At 38.5% G+C, this 23,834-nt stretch overlaps 1 protein-coding gene across 1 annotated transcript; it reads left to right on the forward strand.

Moving 5' to 3' along the window:
• The first annotated feature begins 281 nt into the window (after positions 1–281).
• Positions 282–3,737, forward strand: nkx2.4a (NK2 homeobox 4a). Its single transcript, XM_058748546.1, has 2 exons — positions 282–2,160; positions 2,532–3,737. Exons 1-2 carry the CDS (start codon positions 1,791–1,793, stop codon positions 3,170–3,172), a joined length of 1,011 nt encoding a protein of 336 aa, XP_058604529.1. The 5' UTR covers positions 282–1,790; the 3' UTR covers positions 3,173–3,737.
• The last annotated feature ends 20,097 nt before the right edge of the window (positions 3,738–23,834 follow it).

Consider the following 23,834-nt stretch of genomic DNA (forward strand, 5'->3'; position numbering starts at 1 on the left):
CCTTCCGCATTGAAGTAGCCTATAGTCTACAGACAAAACATTTTTAGTTTTCTTGAGTGACTTGGTATAGCTACTTGAAATACCAAGCGGTCACCCATCCAGTGGTTTCTCCAGCATCAGAGTGAGGCGGTTGCTTGGCCCTCGGTCATGCTCTCTGCCTTAATATTCCACAAGGTTGAGTGGCCCTCATTTACCTAATGGATCAGGCGCACAAAACCTTAGACGAGTTTCTCGCTCTGAATCGCAAGACAAACTATATGTGATGCTTCGAACTGGATGGTCTCAGAATGAACCCAAATTAAACATATCGACAATTAAACACTTAAACATGATTTGCTGAACGTTTAGTAGTCAGAAGAGAACGCTGGGTGTTACTGTTTGTTTTGTGTTGCAAGTTTGCAAAAAGAGTAGAAATGTGTAGTGCTACTAAAGCCGAAGGTACTTAACGAAATACCTTCACCTTACATAGGCTACTTGTACAGTAGGCTATACCCAAACGTTTGAGACCAGCATCCACCCACGTGGTCGAATTAGACAGAGGTGTGTTCAACATGAATGACTGATGCAGGCATGGAAATGTTTCTTATTCCTAAACTTGTAGTTTTAAAACTTCATGAGCGTACAAGCATGGCTTATCCATTTTTCCTGCGCATTTAAAATGAGGCTTATTTTTAGAGCCTTATTTTTACATTTATATGAAGTGCCAAAATTAGGCCACGCAACATGTGCCCCACACTATTTTTTTAAAAACTGCATAAAATGTGAACTGTAATTATTAATAGCCATAGACCTGCTCACATCCGTGAGGTTACTGACCCATAAAGAATTTGAAACAGGTCGGATGAATTAAACAGGTTAAATGAGCTTTATTGTATTTAGTATAACGATTTTTGCCGAGGAAATATCGAACGTTTTAAAACTTAAATGTTAATTTTTTACAATGTACGTTCTTCATAAGCTTATACGTTTTCCCTTAATGTAGATTTCCAGGTTTATATAGCTATTACAAACTCCTTTTGTTTTAGAAACTGTTTAAAAAATGTGGCTGTACTTCAAATTTTTGATTAGAATGATTTTCTGTGGACATTTTTTTTATTTTTTATTTTTTTACTATGATCTTATTTGGGAGAGACCCTTAGCGCTGCTTAAGACGCATAAATTAGGTCATAGACTGGAGGGGGTCTTCATTGTGCCACTCTAACAGTGCGCACTGGCGCTTATGACTCTCGGAGTGCTCTCAAAGTTGGAAAAAGTATGGAATTCCCTATTGACGCAGATTAACAGCGCCTAAAAAAAAAAAAAAAAAAAAAGAAGAAGAAGAAGAAGAAGAAGAAGAAGAAGAAAAAGTAGACTTCAGACAGACAGCGTCGGCTCAATTCGATACCAATAAGCTTTGAGGACGATGTCAGACTCGTGAATTGTAGCTACGGCAAAAAAAAAAAAAGAAAAAAAAGGGGGGAAATATGACCATTGAAAATGTTCAGTCGGAATGATGATATATGTAATGTGAAACTAACAATATTTTTTTCTCAATTATCTTGCTGAGATGTCAATGACTATTGTTTGCTGGTCTAGGGAGTCGCTCCGCCCCTCATGTTTGTCGTAAATCTGGCGCCTGGCTACAATAAACCTGAGATAAGAGTGGCCAGGGCTCGCCTCCTTCTCCAAGGCGATCAATCGGATCTCAGGCATACTACAAGCACTCTCTTACGTCGACGTCCACGAGAACAGAGCTGATACAACAACACGGCTGAGCTCCACCACCAAATATCTATCTGCTTTTCTGAACCATGTCGCTGAGCCCAAAGCACACGACACCTTTCTCAGTGACAGATATTTTGAGCCCAATTGAGGAGACTTACAAGAAGTTTAGTGGCATGGAGAGCACTGGAAACCTCACATCTCCATTGGGAGCGTACCGGCAACCTCAGGTGTCCCAGACTGGCATGCAGCAACACTCTATGGGCCACAACGCCACTGTGGCGACCACCTACCATATGCCACACTCCGTTTCCCAGTTCTCGCACAGTGCAATGGGGGGCTACTGCAATGGCAGCATTGCCAACATGGGGGACCTACCCTCTTACCAAGAAACTATGAGAAACAGCGCAGCAGCAACAGGGTGGTACGGCGCCAATCCTGACCCTAGATACTCAACAAGTAAGTTCTCCTGCATTATTCTGATTTATATCTCGACTCTTTGCTCGTATGCATGTACTTATTTACTGAGTTTCCAACGAGTCTACTTCAGTTTTACGCATCAGCACTATTGCTCATAATTTGCTTTCATAGCGTTGTCGCTGCTATTGTTACTGTTGATTTTCCACCGTGTAGATTACTGCTTAAGTTTATTATAACTGAAACATTTATGTTCGTTCATCTGTGCACGCGTAAATTCTGCACTGAGTTGAGCATTTCAAGACTGTTGCTGCACAAATGATTAACAACTTAGCCCAACACTGCTACTAATTGAATGGCCGTACATCTGTATGCATATTTTGAAGTTTCTAGATTCATGGGACCTTCCACAGGTATGAACATGACAGGAATGGGCACGCTGACAGGCATGGCCGACACCACCAAATCCATCCCACCTCTGCACGCAGCTCCAAGGAGGAAACGACGGGTGCTCTTCTCTCAAGCACAAGTCTACGAGCTGGAAAGGAGATTTAAGCAACAGAAATACCTCTCAGCGCCCGAGAGGGAACACCTGGCTAGTATGATACATCTAACCCCGACGCAGGTCAAGATCTGGTTTCAGAATCATCGCTACAAGATGAAACGGCAGGCCAAGGACAAAGCAGCGCAGCAGCTTCAACAGGAGGGCAACCTGTGTCAACAGCAGCAGTCGCCGAGGAGAGTGGCTGTCCCTGTCTTAGTGAAGGATGGCAAGCCTTGTCAAAACGGCTCCAACACACCGACGCCAAACCAACAGCAGATGCAGCAGCAGCAGAACGGATCCGGGGTCGTGCTTCCTACCTCCAGTAACTCTATGAACCAACACCAAACCCAACAGGTCAACGCACTGGTCCAGGCCCAAGACCTGGAGGAAATGTCCCCCAGTCCCCCGTCACTCCACTCGCAGATGAACAACATGGGCCAGATAGACACTACTGTAGATTACACAAATAACATGGTCACGTCAAATCTGCTTTATGGCAGAACGTGGTAAGACCGGGCACCTTTTCTTTCCTCCGTTTTACCACAAACTTTAACGTCCTCTGAATTAAGAACTGCAGCGAGGCCAAAAGCAGACAGTGCTTCGCAAGCCGAGCATCCGTGTGGCGGGTGGTCGGATCAAAGGAGCCAGTTTTTGCGGGAAATTTACCACTTTTTTTTTTTCTTTTCTAAAAAACTGTTTTTGTGGTCACAGTTTTCTACAATGACCCTGCTACTCATTATGGACAAAATAACAATTTCTAGCCTCACGCTCTATGTTTGGGACTTCCTTTTGTTGTTCTAGTAGAAGGTTGTCTGTTGTTAAACAAAATTGCTGCTCCACATCTATGGCAATGCCAGGACACGGGAAGCAATGTTTCATATTTCAGGTATGAACTTCTAGCAAGAACTGGAAAAGTTTCCAGATCTCAATAAATGCCTGAACGTGCGACTGAAGCGACTATTGTAAAAACTAATGTATTCATTTAGAGAAATGAAAAGTAGGGACTGTATATTTGGCTAACACTTAAGTTTCTGTTTACTTGTAATATAAATGTTTGAGTCTTTTCGTTGGTCATTTATTCTATTTTTTTTTTTTTTTTTTTTTTGGTAAATTAAAACAAAGACACAAAGACGATGGCTGCTGTATATGTTTCAAACCAATTGAACGTTAACAATAAATCAATTAAACCGCACGCCATTGTTGGGGAATTAATGTGTGTAGAGTAATTTCTGTGAAGAGCGTTTTTATTCAATTAATATCTGAAAGTACATTTATTATTATTAAAAAGTCGATGGAAGGAAACTTTTCACTGATTTTGAGAGGAAGAAACCTTTATTTAGACACAAACAATTTTTAACGTCTGCCCTTTACTTCTAAATTGGCGTCCATAGTTAATTACTTGAGTTTGTTACAAATTCAGTTACCTCTCCTAATTCAAATATTTCCGAAACCTACCTTACACAAACGCTAATAATAATAATAATATTAATGATAATAATGTGCCACCCATTTATAACTTTAGGTTCTATCAATTTGTATTACGCAGAAGAGAGAACGATATTTTTTTTTGGTTATCTGTTGGTTCATTTTATTTAACTGTCTGACATTTCAGTTTGTTCAGATCCAAAGAATACATATGTATAGTTTACATCACGAAAATAAAACCGCATAGGCTACGTTTAGTATTCTATATTAGCTATGTTGTTGTATACTATTTGAATATAATTAAAGGCCATACGTTTAGCATACAATTAGATTTTCAGTAAATAGATTATTTTAATTTTGTAATAAGATCTAAATTGTTATTCTATTTTTAATTGTTTTATTTATTTATTTATTTGCATTATTAAATTCGATACCGTGGACTTCAATAATAGATTGTAGATTGGGAATTAAAGTTAATGCGAATATAGTTCGAAATTATTTAACATGATTTACAATTATGTATCTTGTAAAAAATAATTTTGCGCTGCAAGCAAGTTAAGTAGACTATGGCTATTTAATTGTAAATGTAACAATCAGAATGCCAGTTTAAAAACACTGACCTACATGCAGTAGCCTAATGAATTATGCGTACCTGGAATACATGACATGATCCAAAAAGCCTCAGAACTATCGGACAATCATCGAGGCACGTCACGTAAAAGAACAAATAAAATAAGAGTAAATGAAAATAGGAAACTGGTGATTGTAGCTTTTTTTTTTTCTTCTGTAAGAGCTATGAGTGCTCCAAAGTTATGTAAAGTGATTCAGTGACAAGCCCTGAAATTTAAAACAAGACTGTTTTTTTTTTTTACAATTTTAGTTCCAAAAGGTCCAAAGGAAGACAAAGCAATGCCAGTCGACATTATTCATATCCACATCAACTCAAACGACACAGACTGAATGTAATGTGAATGATGTTCTGTTTAAATGAATCTACTGTCCAAATGGTGCAAAAGGGAAGAGAAAACTTTTCAAAGTTATAATAACTTCCACCAACCCAACTGCAGAGACTTTTTTTTTTTTTTTTTTTTTAATTATAGACTCCAAAACGCACACAAATTTAAGGCTAAGGAAGAATCTGTAAATGATTTATTATTTATATCTGGCATGATAAATACTAATAATAAAAAAAAAAAAGCAGGGTTAAGTACATAAACACCTTCCACATGGATATTGCTCCTGACTGAAGGGAAAATTAAGCAAAATATTTGGTTGTCATTATGAAATGGCTATGTTTCAAAGCCTGTGCAAACTTGATCTGATTATGATACTATTTTACTCAGCGTTTGGAAGATGGATCCAAATAATATGGTGTTGGAGGCAGAGGCAGGATTTAAATGATCGACTATCATCTCTGACAGCCTCAATTCTGGCAGTGTCTAATGCTGAGTCTTCAAGCTCTCTACTATGTAGCAGTCACAATATCAGACAGAACACTTGGTTTTGATATTTGGATTAATATAAAAACTGAATTTTGTGTATGTTGAATATGCTGAACCAGTTCATGAATTAATGCATCAGTTAATTATGTAGTTTTTATTGCAGACAAAAATTAAAGCCACTATAGTGTCAACATTTTGCTTTAGTTTTTTAGTAGAGCATATCTTGTTTAATTTAATATAATTAATAAAAGCTTAGTGAAAATTGAAAAATATACTTTTCAATATCTGTTCAGTGTCAGGAACGCATAACATAGAGATTCAAGAGATTTTAGTATTGCTTTTCTCAATCCTGCCATAGATTTCTTGAAGCTCCATTCTTCCCCACTAATTGCAGGATCTTAACAAATTCTTACCACTGAGTAATTTGAATCCAGCCGGAGGACCTTGTCTGTATTTTCCCTGGCCATTATTCTACTTAATATGTCAGAACGTCTGATCGCAGAGAAACCTTTTCAAGTTCCATTGATGTGCCTTTCAATTGACCATGGTGACCTAGCAACCTGGACAGCACTAATTGGCATAGGCAGCCTGACGTCAGTATTACAGTTTATATGGGAACAAATGTGACACTGCTGGAATAGTTTACACAAGTATATTAACAAATATTTAGGCTGTTTGTTTTTAATATAAAGACATAAGCTAAAATTCTAATTCTATTGTACATTTTCTCACTCGTTCTCTCTCTCTATATATTAAATTAAAGCTGCATATAGTTTTATTACCCATGCATGGTTTTAAAATCTTAATTTTCTAAAAACATCATACAGACTGAGGTTTTTACAAACCAGTGAAGCACTCTGACATACTTCAGAAATGGTATTTGAATGTGCGCGACGCCCTACCCCCACTCTAACACACACACACACACACACACACAGATGTTGGTATTTGTGGTTTACGGGGACTCTCCACAGGCGAAATGGTTTTTATACTGTACTTACTGTATGTGCTATTGCCCTACACCAACCCTACACCTAAACCTACCCCTTACAGGAAACTTTGTGCATTTTTAGATTTTCAAAAAAACAAAAGTGAGTTTTTAAAGCCTTTTGAAATAAACCACCTTCAAATTGTAATACCTCTGTCATACCCATGTCATTATACAAATTTGTGTCCACGTAAACCACAAATACCTAACACCCACCCCACACACACACACACACACACACACACACACACACACTCATACTTCTGTCTATGTTACGTGTTTCCAAATAAAAATAGACTCTCATGTGGTGCTTTGACAAATATTTACTTCAGCGCACGGAAAAGACAATGGAATAAATCTCAGAATAACTATCTGAGAATTTTTATATTCACATCTCAGGTAGAGAAATGCATTCTTTGGATAAAGGCACTCTCCTCTCTTTGAGAGCAAAACCTCACTTCACATTTCTCATTGTGAGTGATGTTCAGAAAAGGAGGTATTTATCTGGTATATGGCAGTAGTGCATGGTTGTGTAGTCTTGGTCGGGCAAGTTGAGGCATTGTGTTTCCATGCAAGTATAAGAAACCATCAGCTTTGCAGCATCAAAGCAGACTTCTTCCTAGAAAATGCAAACCGTCCTAATCTGAGCCATTTCAAAGTGGGGGAAAATAGTGGGCAAATAGACATGCTCCAACCCAATGAAAAATATTTCAAGAAGGTCAAGGGACTCGGAAAGCAATTCTCTCTCTAATGGGTTTCCATAAAATTAAACAAATCACTGTGAATTTTGCCATTGCCTTCGCAGAGAAGTATATAATCGAATCGATGTATATATATATGGCAAGACAATGATAGTGTTCGTAGTCTTAAAATGTTTAAATTCGTTGCTATGGATAACATTCCACCAGCATTGTGCAGGCGATTCACTCCTCTGAATTCTGTTTCATTTCACTACGTGAGAGACGGAAAGCAAATTAGAGATGGAAAAGTGAGTGAGGGAGAGAAAGTTGTATCCCTTATTATCAAACCATGTCACATTCCCCCCAATGCCTGGCTGTGCAGCTCTGGCCGGTCAGTAATCCCTCTTCCAAGTTCCCCATGCATCTTATTCAGGCTGCTTATAAGTTGTTAAAGAAACTGTTTTCAATCACCACTAATAACTACTGACCTCGAGTGACACAGAGCCACAATAGGCTTCCGAAGCCTGTGCAGCCCAACCAAAGAAGCTGATTAGTACTTCAAGAGGTCTAAAGCAAGAATCAATGGCTGGTCTGTCTCTAGCTGCCAGTCTCAGCATCGCTGCCATTATGGCTGTACGCCATTAGTTATGCCTCATTAATTTCAGCAAACACCACTCCAGAGAAATTTGTTTACCTTTAGACATCTAATATATGTGATATTATAGACCTTATTGGAATTGGATGGTTTAAAGATTTTGACAGAAGGCCTAAACTGGGCACCAAAAGTAAAGAAGGCCACAGACCACAAAGGTGGTCGAAGGTGGTGCGATTTGAGGTTAAAAGGCCGCAAAAATGTATTTGGATATTTCCAATTTGTTTTTTGTTTTTTTAAAGATGGCTTTTAGTTCAGCATTACTGCAACTATGAAATTGAATTGAAGTTGATAGTTTCTGTGAATATCCACTCAGTTTCAAAATATTTAATTGATGCGGATGTGAATGCAGCTGAAATAATAAAAATATTCTGATTTTGTCAACTTAATCTGTTATCAGATTTCACTGGTTTAATAACTAATTTATTACTGAATGAATGCACTGTGCATTATTATTGCTACTGGAATCCAGCCTATTCAAGCAGCTGATTTCCAATGTAAAAATATCAGTTTATAATGTACTCTCTGCTACATCATTAATGAAATGTTTTCCCCATTCTCACCCATTAATCCACATCTGATCTTTCTTTAGCATGAGCTTTGAATGAGACAATTGTGAAAATTTGTATGCCTTGATGAAAATGCTTCAGATGACAATGGGATTCTCAAGAGCCGAGAGTATCTGATTTGTATTCGGCTCCTAAAATTCAAATCAGGGTTGAATGGGCCACATTGTGAAGTGCTGAAGTATTCTAGGTCCCTGCAAGACTCTTACAATACTACACTTTCTAACTAGCACACAGCTTCTTCCCAATCCACAGTTGCCAAGGCGATGGCCAGCTGCAAGACTGGGCCTTGTTTGTTTATAAGGGCAGGGGTGGATGGTGGTTCAAATGGAGGCAGGCAATAGCATGAATTGTTTGCGTGCAACCACTTCAGAAGTGTGAAAGGGAGGATTGATGTTGCATATGTTTACGTCCTGTTCTATTATGTGTGCAACACTGCTGGATGCACGTAACTTATTCGTCTACCTGAGCGCATGTGATAAATTTGACATTTTTGACTAATTGGTGGCTGCTTATGCCTCACTGATGGTTAGGTGTAACAGGTGGGCCTTCTTGCTTGTTTCGAACAATCATACATTTTCTTACTAATCAAACTGTATGTAGACTATACGAAGTTGCCACCTCATTAAATTGTAACATTTTCTGGTGAGATCAGGTTGGCACATATACTTTCAAAACTGAGATCCAACAAATGACGTGACAGTGGGACTTTTTCTGTGAGAAACTGAAGATAACTTATTTAGAAAAACAAAGTGCAGTTTGTACAGAAAAAAATGACTTCACATCTATTATGAATATGTTTTAATGTTATTTTTGTAAAGCATAAAGGCAAACATGGTTTGTATACACATGGTCATCATCGAAAGGCTGACATTACTTTTTTAAAAGTTTATTTCAAAAATAGTTTCAGTTTTATTCAGAGGTCCAGACTGAGCAAATTATGCAACTTAGAGTAAATACTGTTATTTATTTGACTAAAAAGTAAGATGAAATTAAGATAGCTTATAACGTAAATCACTGAGATCTTTATAACAGTACAGCCGATACTTACATAAAAATATATAAATATCAATCACTCTATATCTCTGAATTATGTCTCATTAAGATGCTATTTAAATGTTTAGTTTTATGATCAAAGCTCTGTAGTTATTACTAAGTTATAGTTATTACTAAATATACAATATATACTAAGTACTAGTTTTACTAGTATACTACTTTTTATGATATAATCAAGTCCAGTAGGTGTTCATTTTGAAATGTATTAACAGTATAAAAGTTATTATTTGTTTACTTTCACAGCAAAAAGATGTGAAGCACGACTTGAAGGGGAGTGTTTTTTCAATTATACTAAAAGTTTTTCACTTGCTGAAAAAATGATAAACTATCAATCAGAAGAAGGCATGTGGTAGATTATGGGCAACAGGTCTTTAAGCAAAGTTAGAGGCCTTATATGACACATAGGCTTTTATATGGTTAAAGGGACAACATTGTGCCTTATTTACTTCTAAAAGCGGCATATTAGTACCTCAGAGCAGTAATATATACCCTTTAAGTACTACCCAGAAGCTTGCAGGGGAAAATAAGGAACAAAGACGTCTTTTTAAGGGTACTGCCTTAGTGACAATCTGTTACACCCCTAAATGTGCAATTTAATGTTTCATGGGAAAACAATCAGATTTTTCACCTTGAAAAAAAAAAAAAAAATGTAAGAAAAAGTACAAATATGATGCATATCAGTGTAAATTTACATGTACACAAAACAAGCATCTCCTAACGACCTAACCCATGTTGGGTAGTCCATCACTCTGGGAACATGGTTAATTCATTTAAAGAAAATGTTTATCTGTTTGAACATGGCTTGTGTCCACTAATAAGCTTAATCAAGTTTAATTAAGTCTAACAAATTAAAAGACCACTGCTTGCTTCATTAAGTGGAGATGAACCTAAGAATGTTGGCACATTTGTTATTGTGTGAAATCCCCTCGTACAAACACAGCAAGTCAGGCCTAATATGCTGCGTACACAAGGCCAAAGAGCAGTGCAGGACCACCCACTCTCTTTCCAATTATCATCTTGCGACAACCTGTCTACTCTTCACCATTCATCAATAGACGCACCACTCCAAAGAGGGCATTACAATTAGATGCCTGTTGTTCCCCTTAATAAATTTCTAGACAGTTGCTGGGAATCAATAGCTGGCAGTCCATGTGCCCCGGATGACAAACAGGATTACACCCCAAATCCCGCGTTCTGTCCCCTGCTCCTCCTCCTAAGTCACCCGGGATGTCAAACACTGAGAGCTGGCTATTCAGCAGAACACAGGATTGTGCTGCGGACTGAAAGAAATTAAGATTTAAGATTTAAGGCTCCTGCAGTGCACTGACAGTGGCACGCTTTCTGCCTCTTTCTGGCTCCTTTTTCCAAACTGTTCATCAGTTATTATCAGACAGTGTCCATCCGATCGTATGTAAATGTATCTGTGCATCTTGCATCGCATTTCAGATCCATTCCTTCCTGCGTTTATCTATAATAATATAATGCACACGACCCATGTACATTATGCAAATAAAGCCAATTAGGCCAGGAAGTGCATGAGACAAAGGTGCGCTACAGCTGGCTAGCCTCTTGGCCACAGCAGACGCTGGAGTGTTTACTTGCCCTGATTTAAGCAGCTGGTCTCAGAGGTTAGGCCTGGACGCATTCACCCCGCTCCACGGGGGGGGGGGGCCCGGCACACTCAAAGAGAAAGTTTTAGCTGCATTCACTTTTGCTGGGGGGTCAGTGATGATAGGGGAAACAAAGATGACATGCAACACAGGTTTTCCACAAATCCTCAGTCTAGCCACACTTAATGGTTAATTAGCCGAGCTCGGTCAGTCCCCTAATCATTACACAGCACATTAAACCCGTCCTAATCAGGCCTAATCCTGAATGTGTGCTCCTGATCTTTCTCCTCTACTTTTGCAAGAGATGGACGCACTCTAGTAGTATTGATTAAGCCACAAGTGCCTGCTAAGATGTGTACATCCTAATAATTAGATTCTATATTAAGAATGGGATGTTTTTTCCTGATCAATCTCTGCTTTGGGCATCATCAGCATTTCGATTTTCCACGGACGTATTCCCCAGAAGCAATTTGAGATACTATGGAAGATAATTTCACGGATCATTTCCATAAAAAAAACTGACACGGCTGGACTTGCATTTGCTAATAGGCTAATTGCAATGATCAATTTTAAAACATCATCTTTCCTAAACAAACCAGGCTCATTTGAAATATGTGACTCAAAGTTGCAAAAACGCACCTATAGGCCTACATACATTGCACTGCAGTTTCCAGCTGAAATGAACACTAGTGGTAGAAAAACACCAACAACTTTGGTTCCTTTCCAGACAGATTATGATTACAGGGCAGCTTATCAATTAATAAAGATTTATATTTCCTTGCACAATACTATTTATTTATTTTTTTATATATATATATATATATATATTTTTTTTTTTTTTTTTTTTACCTCAAAACACTTTTAAATAATGCATGATTTGTAAACTAATACGTTTGCATTATAACCTGGTCCACATGCATGGCTTTTCTAAAGTAGTAAACTTACTTGGTAGTTCATCACCCGTGAAGTCCCGTGAAACATGAGTAACGATAATAGACTTGTAGAAAGAAGCTAAAATGGCATGGTTATGTCACCAAATGAGCTTTTATCTCACATTAGGTTTTTCCTCACACTATCAGTTGGGTTTAATGTGTTCAATTCAAATGTGAGACAGCATTAATCATTCACTGCACATTTAGTTTCTGAACTGCCGTGATATGTGCATTAATAAAATGTTGCCACATTTATATTTATACTTTTTCAGAGAAAACTGAACAAGCTTTTTAGAGCCAGTCACTGGACATTTCACTTTAAAAATTCCATAAACGTGTTTCATTCAATGGCATGAAATGGAGGAAAAATATATATATTGCTTATGGCGCCTCTTGTGGATGTTCACCTGAAAAGTGCAAGGAATTGTAACCGAAACAACTTATTTCAGGTTTTGCAGAAATGGAGTCATGGGTTGTTTCTAACCGATGTGCCATAATTTCTTCCAAGTAAATGCTGAATTTCACATCTCCGACACTGGCTACTTTAACTACACTCCAATTACCGTGCTCCTCCAAAATAGGAGAAATGAACTGGTCAGAATTTTTCAAGCGACCACATTTTATTCTGAGTGCTGTGCAGAAAACAGATCAGGTAATTACTGTACTTTCCAGGACTATAAGGCCATACATTAAAATCTCCAACAACTTCTCAAGTGACAACTCATCTAATCACAAGGACAATCACAGAGAGGCTGTGCTGTTTACTGATTGCTCTAATCAAAAATAGCTTCTTCAAACACCGCTAATTGGTAAGTTTATCCACCGAATCACATGGCAGACATGCAGGGGACACGGTCCTGATTTGCCGAACCCAAATATCCCATTTGCATTAAGTGCCACCAGAATGCTCTTGACTCCCACAAGTTATCAGCAAACCAGACAATTATTCATCAGCAGCAAATTGGCACATCAAAGTCAAATCAGAGAATTACGGAGAGGAACACCCAACACCGGGGCTGAGAGATGTTAGGTGGCCTTTGATTGACCGCATTGCCCTTCCAGAGTCTTCACCGACATTACAGCGCTTAAACCCCTACCGAGGCCCATTTGCCTGCTGGACAAGTGTTATATTCAGATAATGGCCATTTAGACAGCGAATGGAATCTCACCCTGTTTCCCCTGATAAAATTAGGATATACCGCTCTAACGTGGGGTTTGGTCATTTTTGATAACTTCTGATAAATTGATAACTCTAGCAGACTGAGAAAAAAAAACACCACACATGCTGCACCTTGACTAATACTGGTACTCAAATTTCCATTTTAAGTTATAGGAATTTTTCAAAGACCACGAGACAGAGCAGAAAAAAGAATAAGTGCCACACAGAGTTCCTTTACAGTTATTTTAACCCCATGAACAAAATATTATTTACTAACAGTGATGCTGCAATCCAACTGAGATCCTACATGAAAACAAGATACTAAAATTGATTAAAGGGAGATTTTGCCCTACATGAATGACCTTTTCTTTCGGAGTCAAGCTCAACAAGGAACATGGGTGAAAAACAGTGTGGCAAACTGGAAACAAATGAGTTTTAAAGATTAGGGGTCACATTATATTCTGAACTGAGTTTGTAACACTCGGCCCTATCGTCCGAGCAAACACAATTAACAGGGGAATTGTTTGCTGTACCTGTTTACTGGGTGTACGAAGAAATAGCAGATACAGAAGGCGAAGACGAAGAAATAGCAGATATACAATAACAAAAATTTATTTTCACAAACAAATAACACAGAACTGAAACAACACAACATATACAAAGAGTTCTTAGACTGTTAAACGCATAGAGTCTGCTGGTTCTTTACTATAAAACAGTCTTGAGGCAACTCCCAATGTGTTGATAGTCCAATGTGCTATTTGTTTGTGAAAATACATTTTTGTTATTGTATATCTGCTATTTCATCGTCTTCTTTGTTTACACCCAGTAAACAGGTACGGCAAACAATTCCCCTGTTAATTGTGTTTGCTCGGACGATAGGGCCAAGTGTTACATATTGGTGGCCCATACGGGGAACGATTGATTTGGAATTGTTTTAATTGGGGATTAAAAAGAAAAAATGGCATATGAAAAACAGAATGCTTCTACTGTTCCTTGTACAAAATATCTGTACCAAACATCTGAGAGTTTTAATGATTGAAAGAAATGTTACTGTGATCAGCTAAGAACAGAAATTGTTGCACTTAAGGAAATGGTTTTAAAACTGGAGAAAAATTTGAATGATTCTGTGGAAAGTCGATTTCCAAGGAAAGTCTTTTTCAAGAAGTACGTCAGGACCACGGTGGAGACACTGGAGAAAGAGGTGAAGGTTTGTTTACCGAGGAGGGACAAACAATGGGAGAAAAAGCTAGAACAAAGAGTGTCACTCCTGCAGCCATCACCAGCACAGAGGTCCTCCACTGTGCACCTGCTAACCCAGTTCTCAGCGTGTTTACAGCACAACATAACACCACTTCTTCCAGAGATGACAGCCGAGATCCGCCATCTACAGAACCATCTACTCCAGACTGCCATTTTCCAGAGAGGAACTGCTCAGGCCCAGGCTGACGACACCACCATCATCCACCTGAAAGCAACTGACACTTCTCCTACCTCCCAACACTGCAAGTTCAAAGTACACCAGGGCGTACTGTATCGTCAGGTCCAGAAGGAAAGGGAACGTCTTCAGATGCGACCCATCATTCCTGGAGTTCTGGTGGCCCAGCTGATACACTGCTTCCATACCCAGATACCCGAAAGACATCATGGAAGGGTGAAGACTCTCCTGAGGGTTATGGAAGTTGCCTGGTGGCCGTCCATCCAGAGGGACGTCTGGCAGTTTGTGGGCGACTGTAAACGATGTAGGAGGAAAGAGAGGACAGTGGCAGTAAGGGGCCGACAGAGGTCACAATCCCCATACCATCATCATTCTTCTATTCCTACCACTCTTGCTACCCATTCAGCACAGCCAGGAGCAAGGAGGCACCAGGAAGGACTGCATACCAGCGAGACTGGGTCAGGATCAACGCTACCTGTCCCGGGTTACCCAGTCTGGTGGAGAATCCCTCCTCTTTTTAGTGTCTACCCTGCCTCCTTGGTGGGAGGGCCAGGCTTTACCTAACTTATTACAAAGACAATTTTATACACACTGGAGGAAACCCACAATACGGACTTTATGATGTGGCAGATTCCAAATGGAGCTAGAATTCTTTCCCTCATACGCCGTAGGCTGGGGGAGGGGTCAATGTGACACTGCCACATAAGGGACATGTTGTAACTGCTCTGCATGTAACAGTATATTTGTGTAGCAGAGTTTTAAATGGTTTTACATGTTACCTTGTCCATTTGAACTCCTATTAAAATGGTGTGTTTGTCTTTAAAGAATGGGACTACTCTAACTGTCATGTGACAAGCACTTGACAGGAAGTAGGAAGTGGACTCTCACATGCTAGGCAAAAAAGGAGCAGTCTGGCATAACGGCAAGGGGAACTGACACTTAAATGAAACTCAGTTGACGTCATCTACTGCCTGGATTGTGAAGTACTCTTGGTGGACACTTACCCTTCCAGGACCAACACTTGCACTTGGGATTATAACACTTTGGATTGTACATACACAGGTGAACACATTGGACTATCAACGCATTGCCTCAAGACTGTTTTATAGTAAAGAACCAGCAGACTCTAAGCGTTTAACAGTCTAAGAACTCTTTGTATATGTTGTGTTGTTTCAGTTCTGTGTTATTTGTTTGTGAAAATACATTTTTGTTATTGTATATCTGCTATTTCATCGTCTTCTTTGTTTACACCCAGTAAACAGGTACGGCAAACAATTCCCCTGTTAATTGTGTTTGCTCGGACGATAGGGCTGAGTGTTACAAGTTTATAGAGAATGCTTGCAGCTGAAAGGCTTTAATCCTACATTATGAAGAGACCTGAACAGTAGACAGTCAGCGCTTCAACCGCATGAATGCGACTTGGCCTTCTTTTCGCTTCGGCATCGCTTGACGGTCTTTTATCATCAGCTGAATAGCATGTTTTCACTGCTCTTGTATGAGTTCATCATTAATAAAAGACAGAAATGTGTGTATGAACAGAAAGACACTCTCGTTCGAGGACTAGCCATTCCCAATTTTATCGCTGGCAAGCGAAACAAACCACACAAGCAGCTATCCAGCGGTGGTCGTAAAAGAAATGCTTCAAAACGCTGCACTTTAGGGCAGCCGACCTATTTCAATCATACGCTGTGAATCGAAAATGTGTGGCCTTGCTTCTGCTCAGTGTTGAGTTGAATACAAGGTGAAAGATATTTTTGACGAATTTGAGCATCTTTTGCTGGTTTCAGGTTCCCCTAATTTCAATAAAAACTGAACCTGATCAGCCACATTCAATGAATAATGCTAAGTTAAATAAGGATTCATATTTTGTGTGAACATTTTGCACCTAGGCCAGCGAGGTGCTGTCATTCATATGCTGTTTTACATGGAATGCATTTCTGTGATAACAAAAAATGGTGACTTGCTGAAGGGTTGTGATCATAAACTGAAATGCATCATTGCTGATTGCATGATCAGCAGCAGCGTTCCTCCTCCAAACCATACCCTCACTGCATCAGTCAAGTGTTGAGATTGCTTTGATTCAAGTAAGACGATGTGGATCCTTTTTAAGGAAACTGATAGTGCTTGCACATCTTTCAAAGTATGTGACATATACACAATAACATAAATTCAACATTGGTGGCCTCTAAGTACAAGGAAAGCAATGAAACTTAAGAGCACTTGTTTCCCATTTCAAGTACAGTGTACAACATTATGCTTCCTCAACCATTCCCTTCTCTTCACATACCATAAGTCAGTTTATTTTGCTTCAAAGGGACATCATATGGTGGTTTCAAAGTGTGGGGCACATCAATATTCCAGGTGGATTTTGAAAAAAATGCCTTAGAAGCACTATATGAATTGCAGTGAACACTGGAAGCCTTTCTGGCGTGTTTACTCCTCTTTGTGGGAATTTGGCTATTTAAGATTCTAGCTTGCATATTCAAACCTTACAGCTGTAGTACAGTATGCATAAAGAAATACTATAATAACACTGTACTGAGGAATATTATTAGTGTAGGAAAGGTAATCCAAATGTATTGTTTACTATATTCCCATTGCAGTTAACAAGCTACACACTGATTCCCACGCAGTTTGGGGGAGTTCTAACTTTTTAGTAGCATGAAAGTAGCTCAGCTGTTTTCAAAATTGTATAGCTTTTCTAGTAATACTTTTTCCAGCAACAGTGGTGCAGTGTGACAAATGTTAGGTTTTCACGTCACGTATTGAGTTTTACAACTGTGCAATCTGATGCGACAATCAAAAACATTTATTTGCATAGTGCTTTTCTCAATACCACAATACGCATTATTTAAAAACAGCTTTACAGAAAGTCATACCGATATGTCAATAATGCATTAGTGCTTTACCACAGAGCAAGCTTCAGGGCTGGGTGATATGACAATATGACAATATAAAATAAAAATGTATGTGTGTGTGTATATATATATATATATATATATAATGTTGTTTGGCACATATATCACTGCCGCAATGACTCATGTCCGAGTGTTCAAAGCAATTAAGCGATTTAATTACTGATAGACAGTGTAGGGATGTCTGAGTAACACTTAATTTTAAGGTGTCATAATACAAAGCAATTACCTAATTAAGTACTTAGTAGTAGCTGTTGTACTTACATGAAACAAAATGTACTTACCATGTAACTAAGTTATGGAACAGCCTGTACTTACAGTTTGTAGTTATGTAGATGTAATAGGCAGCTACTGTTACACATATGTAACAGTCCGAGTCTGTTACACAGCTACTTAAGTACAATCTTGATAGACTTTATTTTAAGTAGCTTATGCCTGTGTAATATTCTGTCATTTTAATGTAATTAGAAAGGTATTACGTGTATTTTAGCTGTGTACTTTGGATTAGTAGCCTGTCTTTGTTGGTAAGTAGCTACTTTCCAAAAGAGTAGCTTCCCAGTAGATTATCTTCTTCAAATGATGGTTAGCCTGTAGCTTGGGAAGCAACCGTCTCAAAGAAGCTTCCCCAACGGTGGTCCTACATATATATTTATGCCAGTAGCTAGAATCCGTCACCGCGCATAGCTAGGACCGCTGCTGTGGAGCAGGTGTCTGAGGCTTTAAATTAGCATTTCCTATTCATGCTAATGGCTGAACCCTGTTCCCCCCGTGAGGAGAGTTGAGCGTGCTCTCTTCTCCAGAGCACAGTGCATGCTAATAAGAACACACTCCACAATCCCCGCTCTGTGTGTCTTGGCTAATCTTGTTTTATCACCTTTGTTAACATCTCCATGAACAACAGATTTAATCCAGGCAGAGATTACCGTAATGTGACTTCTGCTTTCCCAGATGGAGTCTGCACCCTTCAGTCTATAAACATTTGTATTCCCTGCGGTAGGACAGACAAAGAAGGATGAAGTGAAACGCTACAGATGTAACAGCAGGTTATGAACTGTGCCTGAATGCTTGAAGTGCAGAGGTTAAAAACACAGCACATCCGCATATAGGACGCGAGCGACGGGTGAATGCGAGAGGTGACTCCTTTTGAGCCCTCGACGCTGTTTGCGCGCAGAGCTGCGGAGTGGAAAGTCAATAGTTGCGGAAGCCAAAGAGACACAAGAAAAACTAGTTCTCCTTTATCTGCAATGATTAATTCTGTTCATCTCAGGAGATTGTCTTCAATCACAGAGCATAAGGTGCCAGTGCTTTGGCCCTGCATTCAGGGAGCAGTGAATTACCTTGTGCCAGATTGCTAGACAGCTGTGATAAGACTCAGCTTTGGGTTAATTATCCAATGGGAAGTCAAAGCTCACAATCTGGGCTACTTAACAAGAGGGCAGGGTCACCCTTGGACGAGAGCAGGTAGAAAAAGGGTGCACGACAGATTCAGAGCAAAGAAACCTTAAAGGTACAATATGTAAGATTTTCGTAATAAAATATCCAAAAACTGCTTGCACAGAATTATATATTTTATGCAGTTGGGTATTTTTGTTATTCCAAAAGTTCCCAAGGATTTGTAAATCCAGAGAAATTCCAATTTCCCTGGTCATGGTCGCCGATCAATGACGTAACATCCGCAAATCCTCAGTTTCCGCTTGTTGAAACTATGGCAACAAATGCTGCGGTACAGTTAAACTAAATCCATTATGTCTGTCCTGAATAAAATGCAAATGAAATGAAAAGTGCTCAATGTTGCGCCATGATTTTTTAATGCGCTTTTACAGTGTTGCGCATTATAACCAATCACAAACAAGTCTGTTGAGCTTATGAATGCAATGGCCAATCAGAGGCGTTCAGATGAGTTTTTTTGTTCACTGCACGAGCTCGCTGACTGAATTCAGCTCTCATGCGAATTCTCTCATCATAAACAACGAAGTGCAGATGTACGTAAATGATGTAAGATATTCATTCATAAAACCGTGTATAGACAGCTTTACTGATTATAAGGGGAGTTTTTTGAGAGTGCTTAAACTCGCGCTAGACTCAAGTCAGTCATAATGTTCTTTGCTTGCATTCTCTCTATAATTTATTAGCTGTTTGAATAACTATGGAAAATTTATTCATTACCTCATCCGTGAACATATTCCTTCGTCCTTTGTTATTGTTTTGAAAATGTGACCTCTAGTGGCGAAAACTTACATATTGTACCTGTTGGCAACATCTTCGAAGCCATTCGATGGAATGCACGTGCAGCAAATTACACGTTTAAGCTGAACAAGGAACAGATATGAATAGTGCCTAAGCGATAAATGTGCAACACAGTATCTCAACAACACGTTTTCCTGAACATGGAAGTTTTGCCTAAATCATACCGGAAAACTGTTTTACATTTCCGGTGCGACTAGTCAAATTAGCCTGTTTTCCTAGCTGGTAATGGAATGGTAAATCTATGAAAATGGCCATAAAAATAAAGCTTCCAAAAGGGGGATTTACACTGATGCCATAATGTATTCTTAAGTGTTAAGAATATTTAAAAAATCTGAAGAACATTTTTCCACTATAAAGAACCTTTTGTAGAATGGAAAGATTCCATGGCTATTGAAGGTTTTTCACACAACCTTTAATAAACCTTTTATTTTTACGAATGTAGTGCCGACACTTGCAATGACTGTCTTTTGGCATCGTCTCACCTGTCAAAGTTTAATGAGTGGGTAGATGACATGAAGCGGTCCGAGGCTAACTACATTGATAACAGGTGGGAGTTAATATCCTACACACAGCTTTGGATAGCAGTGAAGTTTTTGACGGCTTTTGTCCACTTCTTTTCTCCTTTAAGTTTCTTTTTAAAGGGGTGGTCTACCAGCTTTTTTTGAAGGCTTGATTGTGTTTATGGGGTGCACAGTAATGTGTTCATGCTTTGTTTTTGTTTTTTAAAAATCACATTATTTTTCACATATTTTATCTTCATTCTACACTGCTTTTCTGTTCTTCTAAACAAGGTTTGTTAACTTCCTGGTTCCTCCCTCAGAAATTCACAATGGGCCCAGATTGGTTAGCTGGCCCAGTGTGTTGTGATTCGCTAGTGCACATTGTCCGGAAATGTCATGCCTCTCACCATAATGTGTAGTTGCATGCACGTTGTATTGTAAACAATGGCTTCAATATTGCCTTATCAATTTAAACCCAAGTCAGACCCAGAGTATATTATTGAAGAGGATCCAGCAAATCCTATGCAAGCACGACTCTTACAGGACACTGAAGAATGGTATTTTTTATTTTATTTTTTGTAGCTGTCTCATAATTATTTTTTTGGATGCGCTGTTATTTGACAAATGCTACTGCTGTTTATGTTATCTTTTGATTGAGTTCATTTGAACTCACATAGATTGAGGAAGCTGTCCTCCATAAAATGTGCAGCACAGAGAGCTATATTTGGATTATAATTTTCAGGAAGTTAAAATAAATTTTAATCATTTCTCCATAAGTCCAGCTTCCCTAGTAGCTTCCTTTAGGCCAAAAATAGAGGGCCTGCAATCGGTGTGAAAATAACAACGTTTAGATGGCATGTCAACAACACTCTTCTCTAAAGCAGCCCAACATAGCCCCACCCTCTCTGTTGCATGTTCCTGGGGGCAGGGTTTATGTAAATTTCAGGGTTTGTGATGTCAATAGTCCCTACCAGCCTTTTGTTGTAGACCTTAAAAAGTTAATTCTGTAAAAGACATTTTCACCCTTTGCACTGAACTTTGAGCGTCGTAACTTTGCAGATGTTGTTAATGCTCAAACAGCCACATTACACACTAACTAAAGTTAAGAAGGTGAAATCGTTATCTATGACCCCTTTAAATATTTAAGTAGTTTTTTGCACAGTATTAACATGGTTTCCTATGGACACTGGAACAGTTCAACGGAAGTTAGAATCCATCATGGTGGCACTCATTGGTTGTCCGGGAAAAAAAGAAGTATATTCAGCGCCAGTTATTAGCAAAACAAAACCTGGCTGGCTGTTTTACAGTAGTTCTGAATAATAGCTGGATTTGGAGTTCACGCTAATTGAGATATGACCAGTACATTAATGCCACTGCACAATCATGGCATATGCAAAATTTCACCCTAAATGGTTGGTAACTGATGGAGAAACCCAGACTATACTGTAGGTAATGGCCAGTAATCATCCTAACTCAGTGTGCACCTTTATTTATTTATTTCCGTGCCCTGATGTGTGGGGTTAAAGTATCACACTGTTGTTGTTCCATTTAGCAGATCACAGAAATTGATTTGCTGCCCAAGGAACGGCCCTTTTCCTGCTCCCCTCATGCAGCCGGGCGGCATTCCGCTCACATAATCAAGGATGAACGTTGTCTGTCTACCCAATCTAGCCCTCGGTCCCAATGGGAGAGGGGACTAGTAGCGAGAAAATCTGCATGAATACTAATTCAGCCTCTCGGCTTTAACAGCTTTCGCAAACCCATCTCAAAGGAATTCACTGAACATGATGTCTTACCATATTAATTACTCCATGGGCATGAAGCGGAAAAAAGAAGCAGAGATCACAGGAAACCTATAAGGAGGGACTTGCTGCTCCAACTTAAATGTGGTTAATTATAATTTGATTTTGTGCATTAGATGGAAGGGCCCAATGGTATAGAGCGATGCTGAGGGTTCTTTTGCCCACGATGCTGTGTGCTCTTATCTATACGTTGCCTAACTCACCTTGAGCGTTGAAGTCTAGCATTACAGACCACTTTTGTATATACACAGCCTCCATGCAACAGTACATCAGATCTGTACAAAAACATTCTTTGTGTACAGAAATTCATTTTTACAGGAGCCTCATATGAATGTTTTTGGTCATAGACCATGCAACTGTGGGGCCAGTAAGGCATTTACGTTTTGGTCACCAAAAAGTTGGTGAGAAAGCCATGGACATACAATGTTAATCAAAATGTTCAAATAACTTAGTACAAGACTCAAAATACATACATCTATACATACCACTGTAAAATTACAACTGTTTATAGCTCAACAGTAAGTTTCAATGAATAACTGTATTAGATCAAAGTATTTTTTAACTTTACAATAAAAATACAGTTATATTTGTAGTTTTTGGAAATGAAAAAGATTTACAGTGAAAAATGTAAACTGACATTCCCATAATTTCCTGCATTACACTCCACATTTGATATTTCTTTCTTATCATTCATGTACACTAGGATTTTATGTTGCATCTAATGTTGTTAAGTTAATGTTTATTTAATTATTTTAGTGCCATGTGTGTTACCAAGAAAGCATTTCTTTCTGTGTATAACACAGAGCAACTTTGATATATTAGTATTTACATCATCCGCTTGAGGGAAGACTACTTGTGACAAGTTTTGGTCCATCAAATGACTTTCTCATCACCACCTGATTTTGGTAACTGCCAGTTTGTTATAATTGTACAAAACAGATTAGTACTTCAATAGGATGGTATATGAACATTGTATCATAACTGTCAATGCAAGATAATGTAAAATCTGTAAAAGTCATTTTTATGGTAAATTTCTGGCAACCACAGATGCTGTTTTTTTTTTAAACCTTAAATTTCAGATTTTTATTATTATTATTATTTTTTTTACACTCATGTATACTTTAGTTCAGTTAATGTAGATAAGTTAAGTTAATGCAGATAAAGTAAAACTATTAATTTACATCTCTTCTCCTTCATTAATTTATTGATAAATAAATTAAGATAAATTCGATTAAATAAGATAAATAAATAAATAAGATTAAATAATCTGATTTTAAAGGTTGATCAACAAATAGTTTGGTATACTTATAATTTTTAAACTGGTTTGATTATGTTGTATGTATTCATTAAATGGTCAAAAAAAGGCACTCAAACATAATGACTATGTGTTATGGTATCTCATATGGTAACCACAAATGTTCAAAATGCACATTCAAGCAAGAGAGGAAGAGGAGTCATTTCACAGTGTGCAACATAATAAACAACGGTAGCAAAATTAGTGTAACTCACCCAAAGGTCAAAAGGTCAGCTATCAATTCAGTCATACAGACAGAACATTTTGTAAAGAAAACTTGTAGGATGCAGGTTATTGCATTATACAACAGTGCTTAAAGCAACATTTACAGTATTGATAGTATAGTGTCTTCTGTTGTTACAATTGTCTTCATTAATCTTGCCAGAGGTGTCATGCCCATTCAAAGTGAGGGGGCACGTGCCCCCTCAGATTTTTGAGCCAAGTGGATTTTGAATGCAGCTTCCAAAAG

This window comes from Onychostoma macrolepis, chromosome 17 (genome assembly GCF_012432095.1).
Source record: "Onychostoma macrolepis isolate SWU-2019 chromosome 17, ASM1243209v1, whole genome shotgun sequence".
Lineage (NCBI taxonomy): Eukaryota > Metazoa > Chordata > Actinopteri > Cypriniformes > Cyprinidae > Onychostoma > Onychostoma macrolepis.

Bases quoted from the DNA above. Each gene is read 5' to 3' on its own strand.
- nkx2.4a (XM_058748546.1), top strand. From the start codon at position 1,791: ATGTCGCTGAGCCCAAAGCACACGACACCTTTCTCAGTGACAGATATT. The intron at 2,161-2,531 runs GTAAGTTCTCCT...GACCTTCCACAG, and splicing joins TGACCCTAGATACTCAACAA to GTATGAACATGACAGGAATG.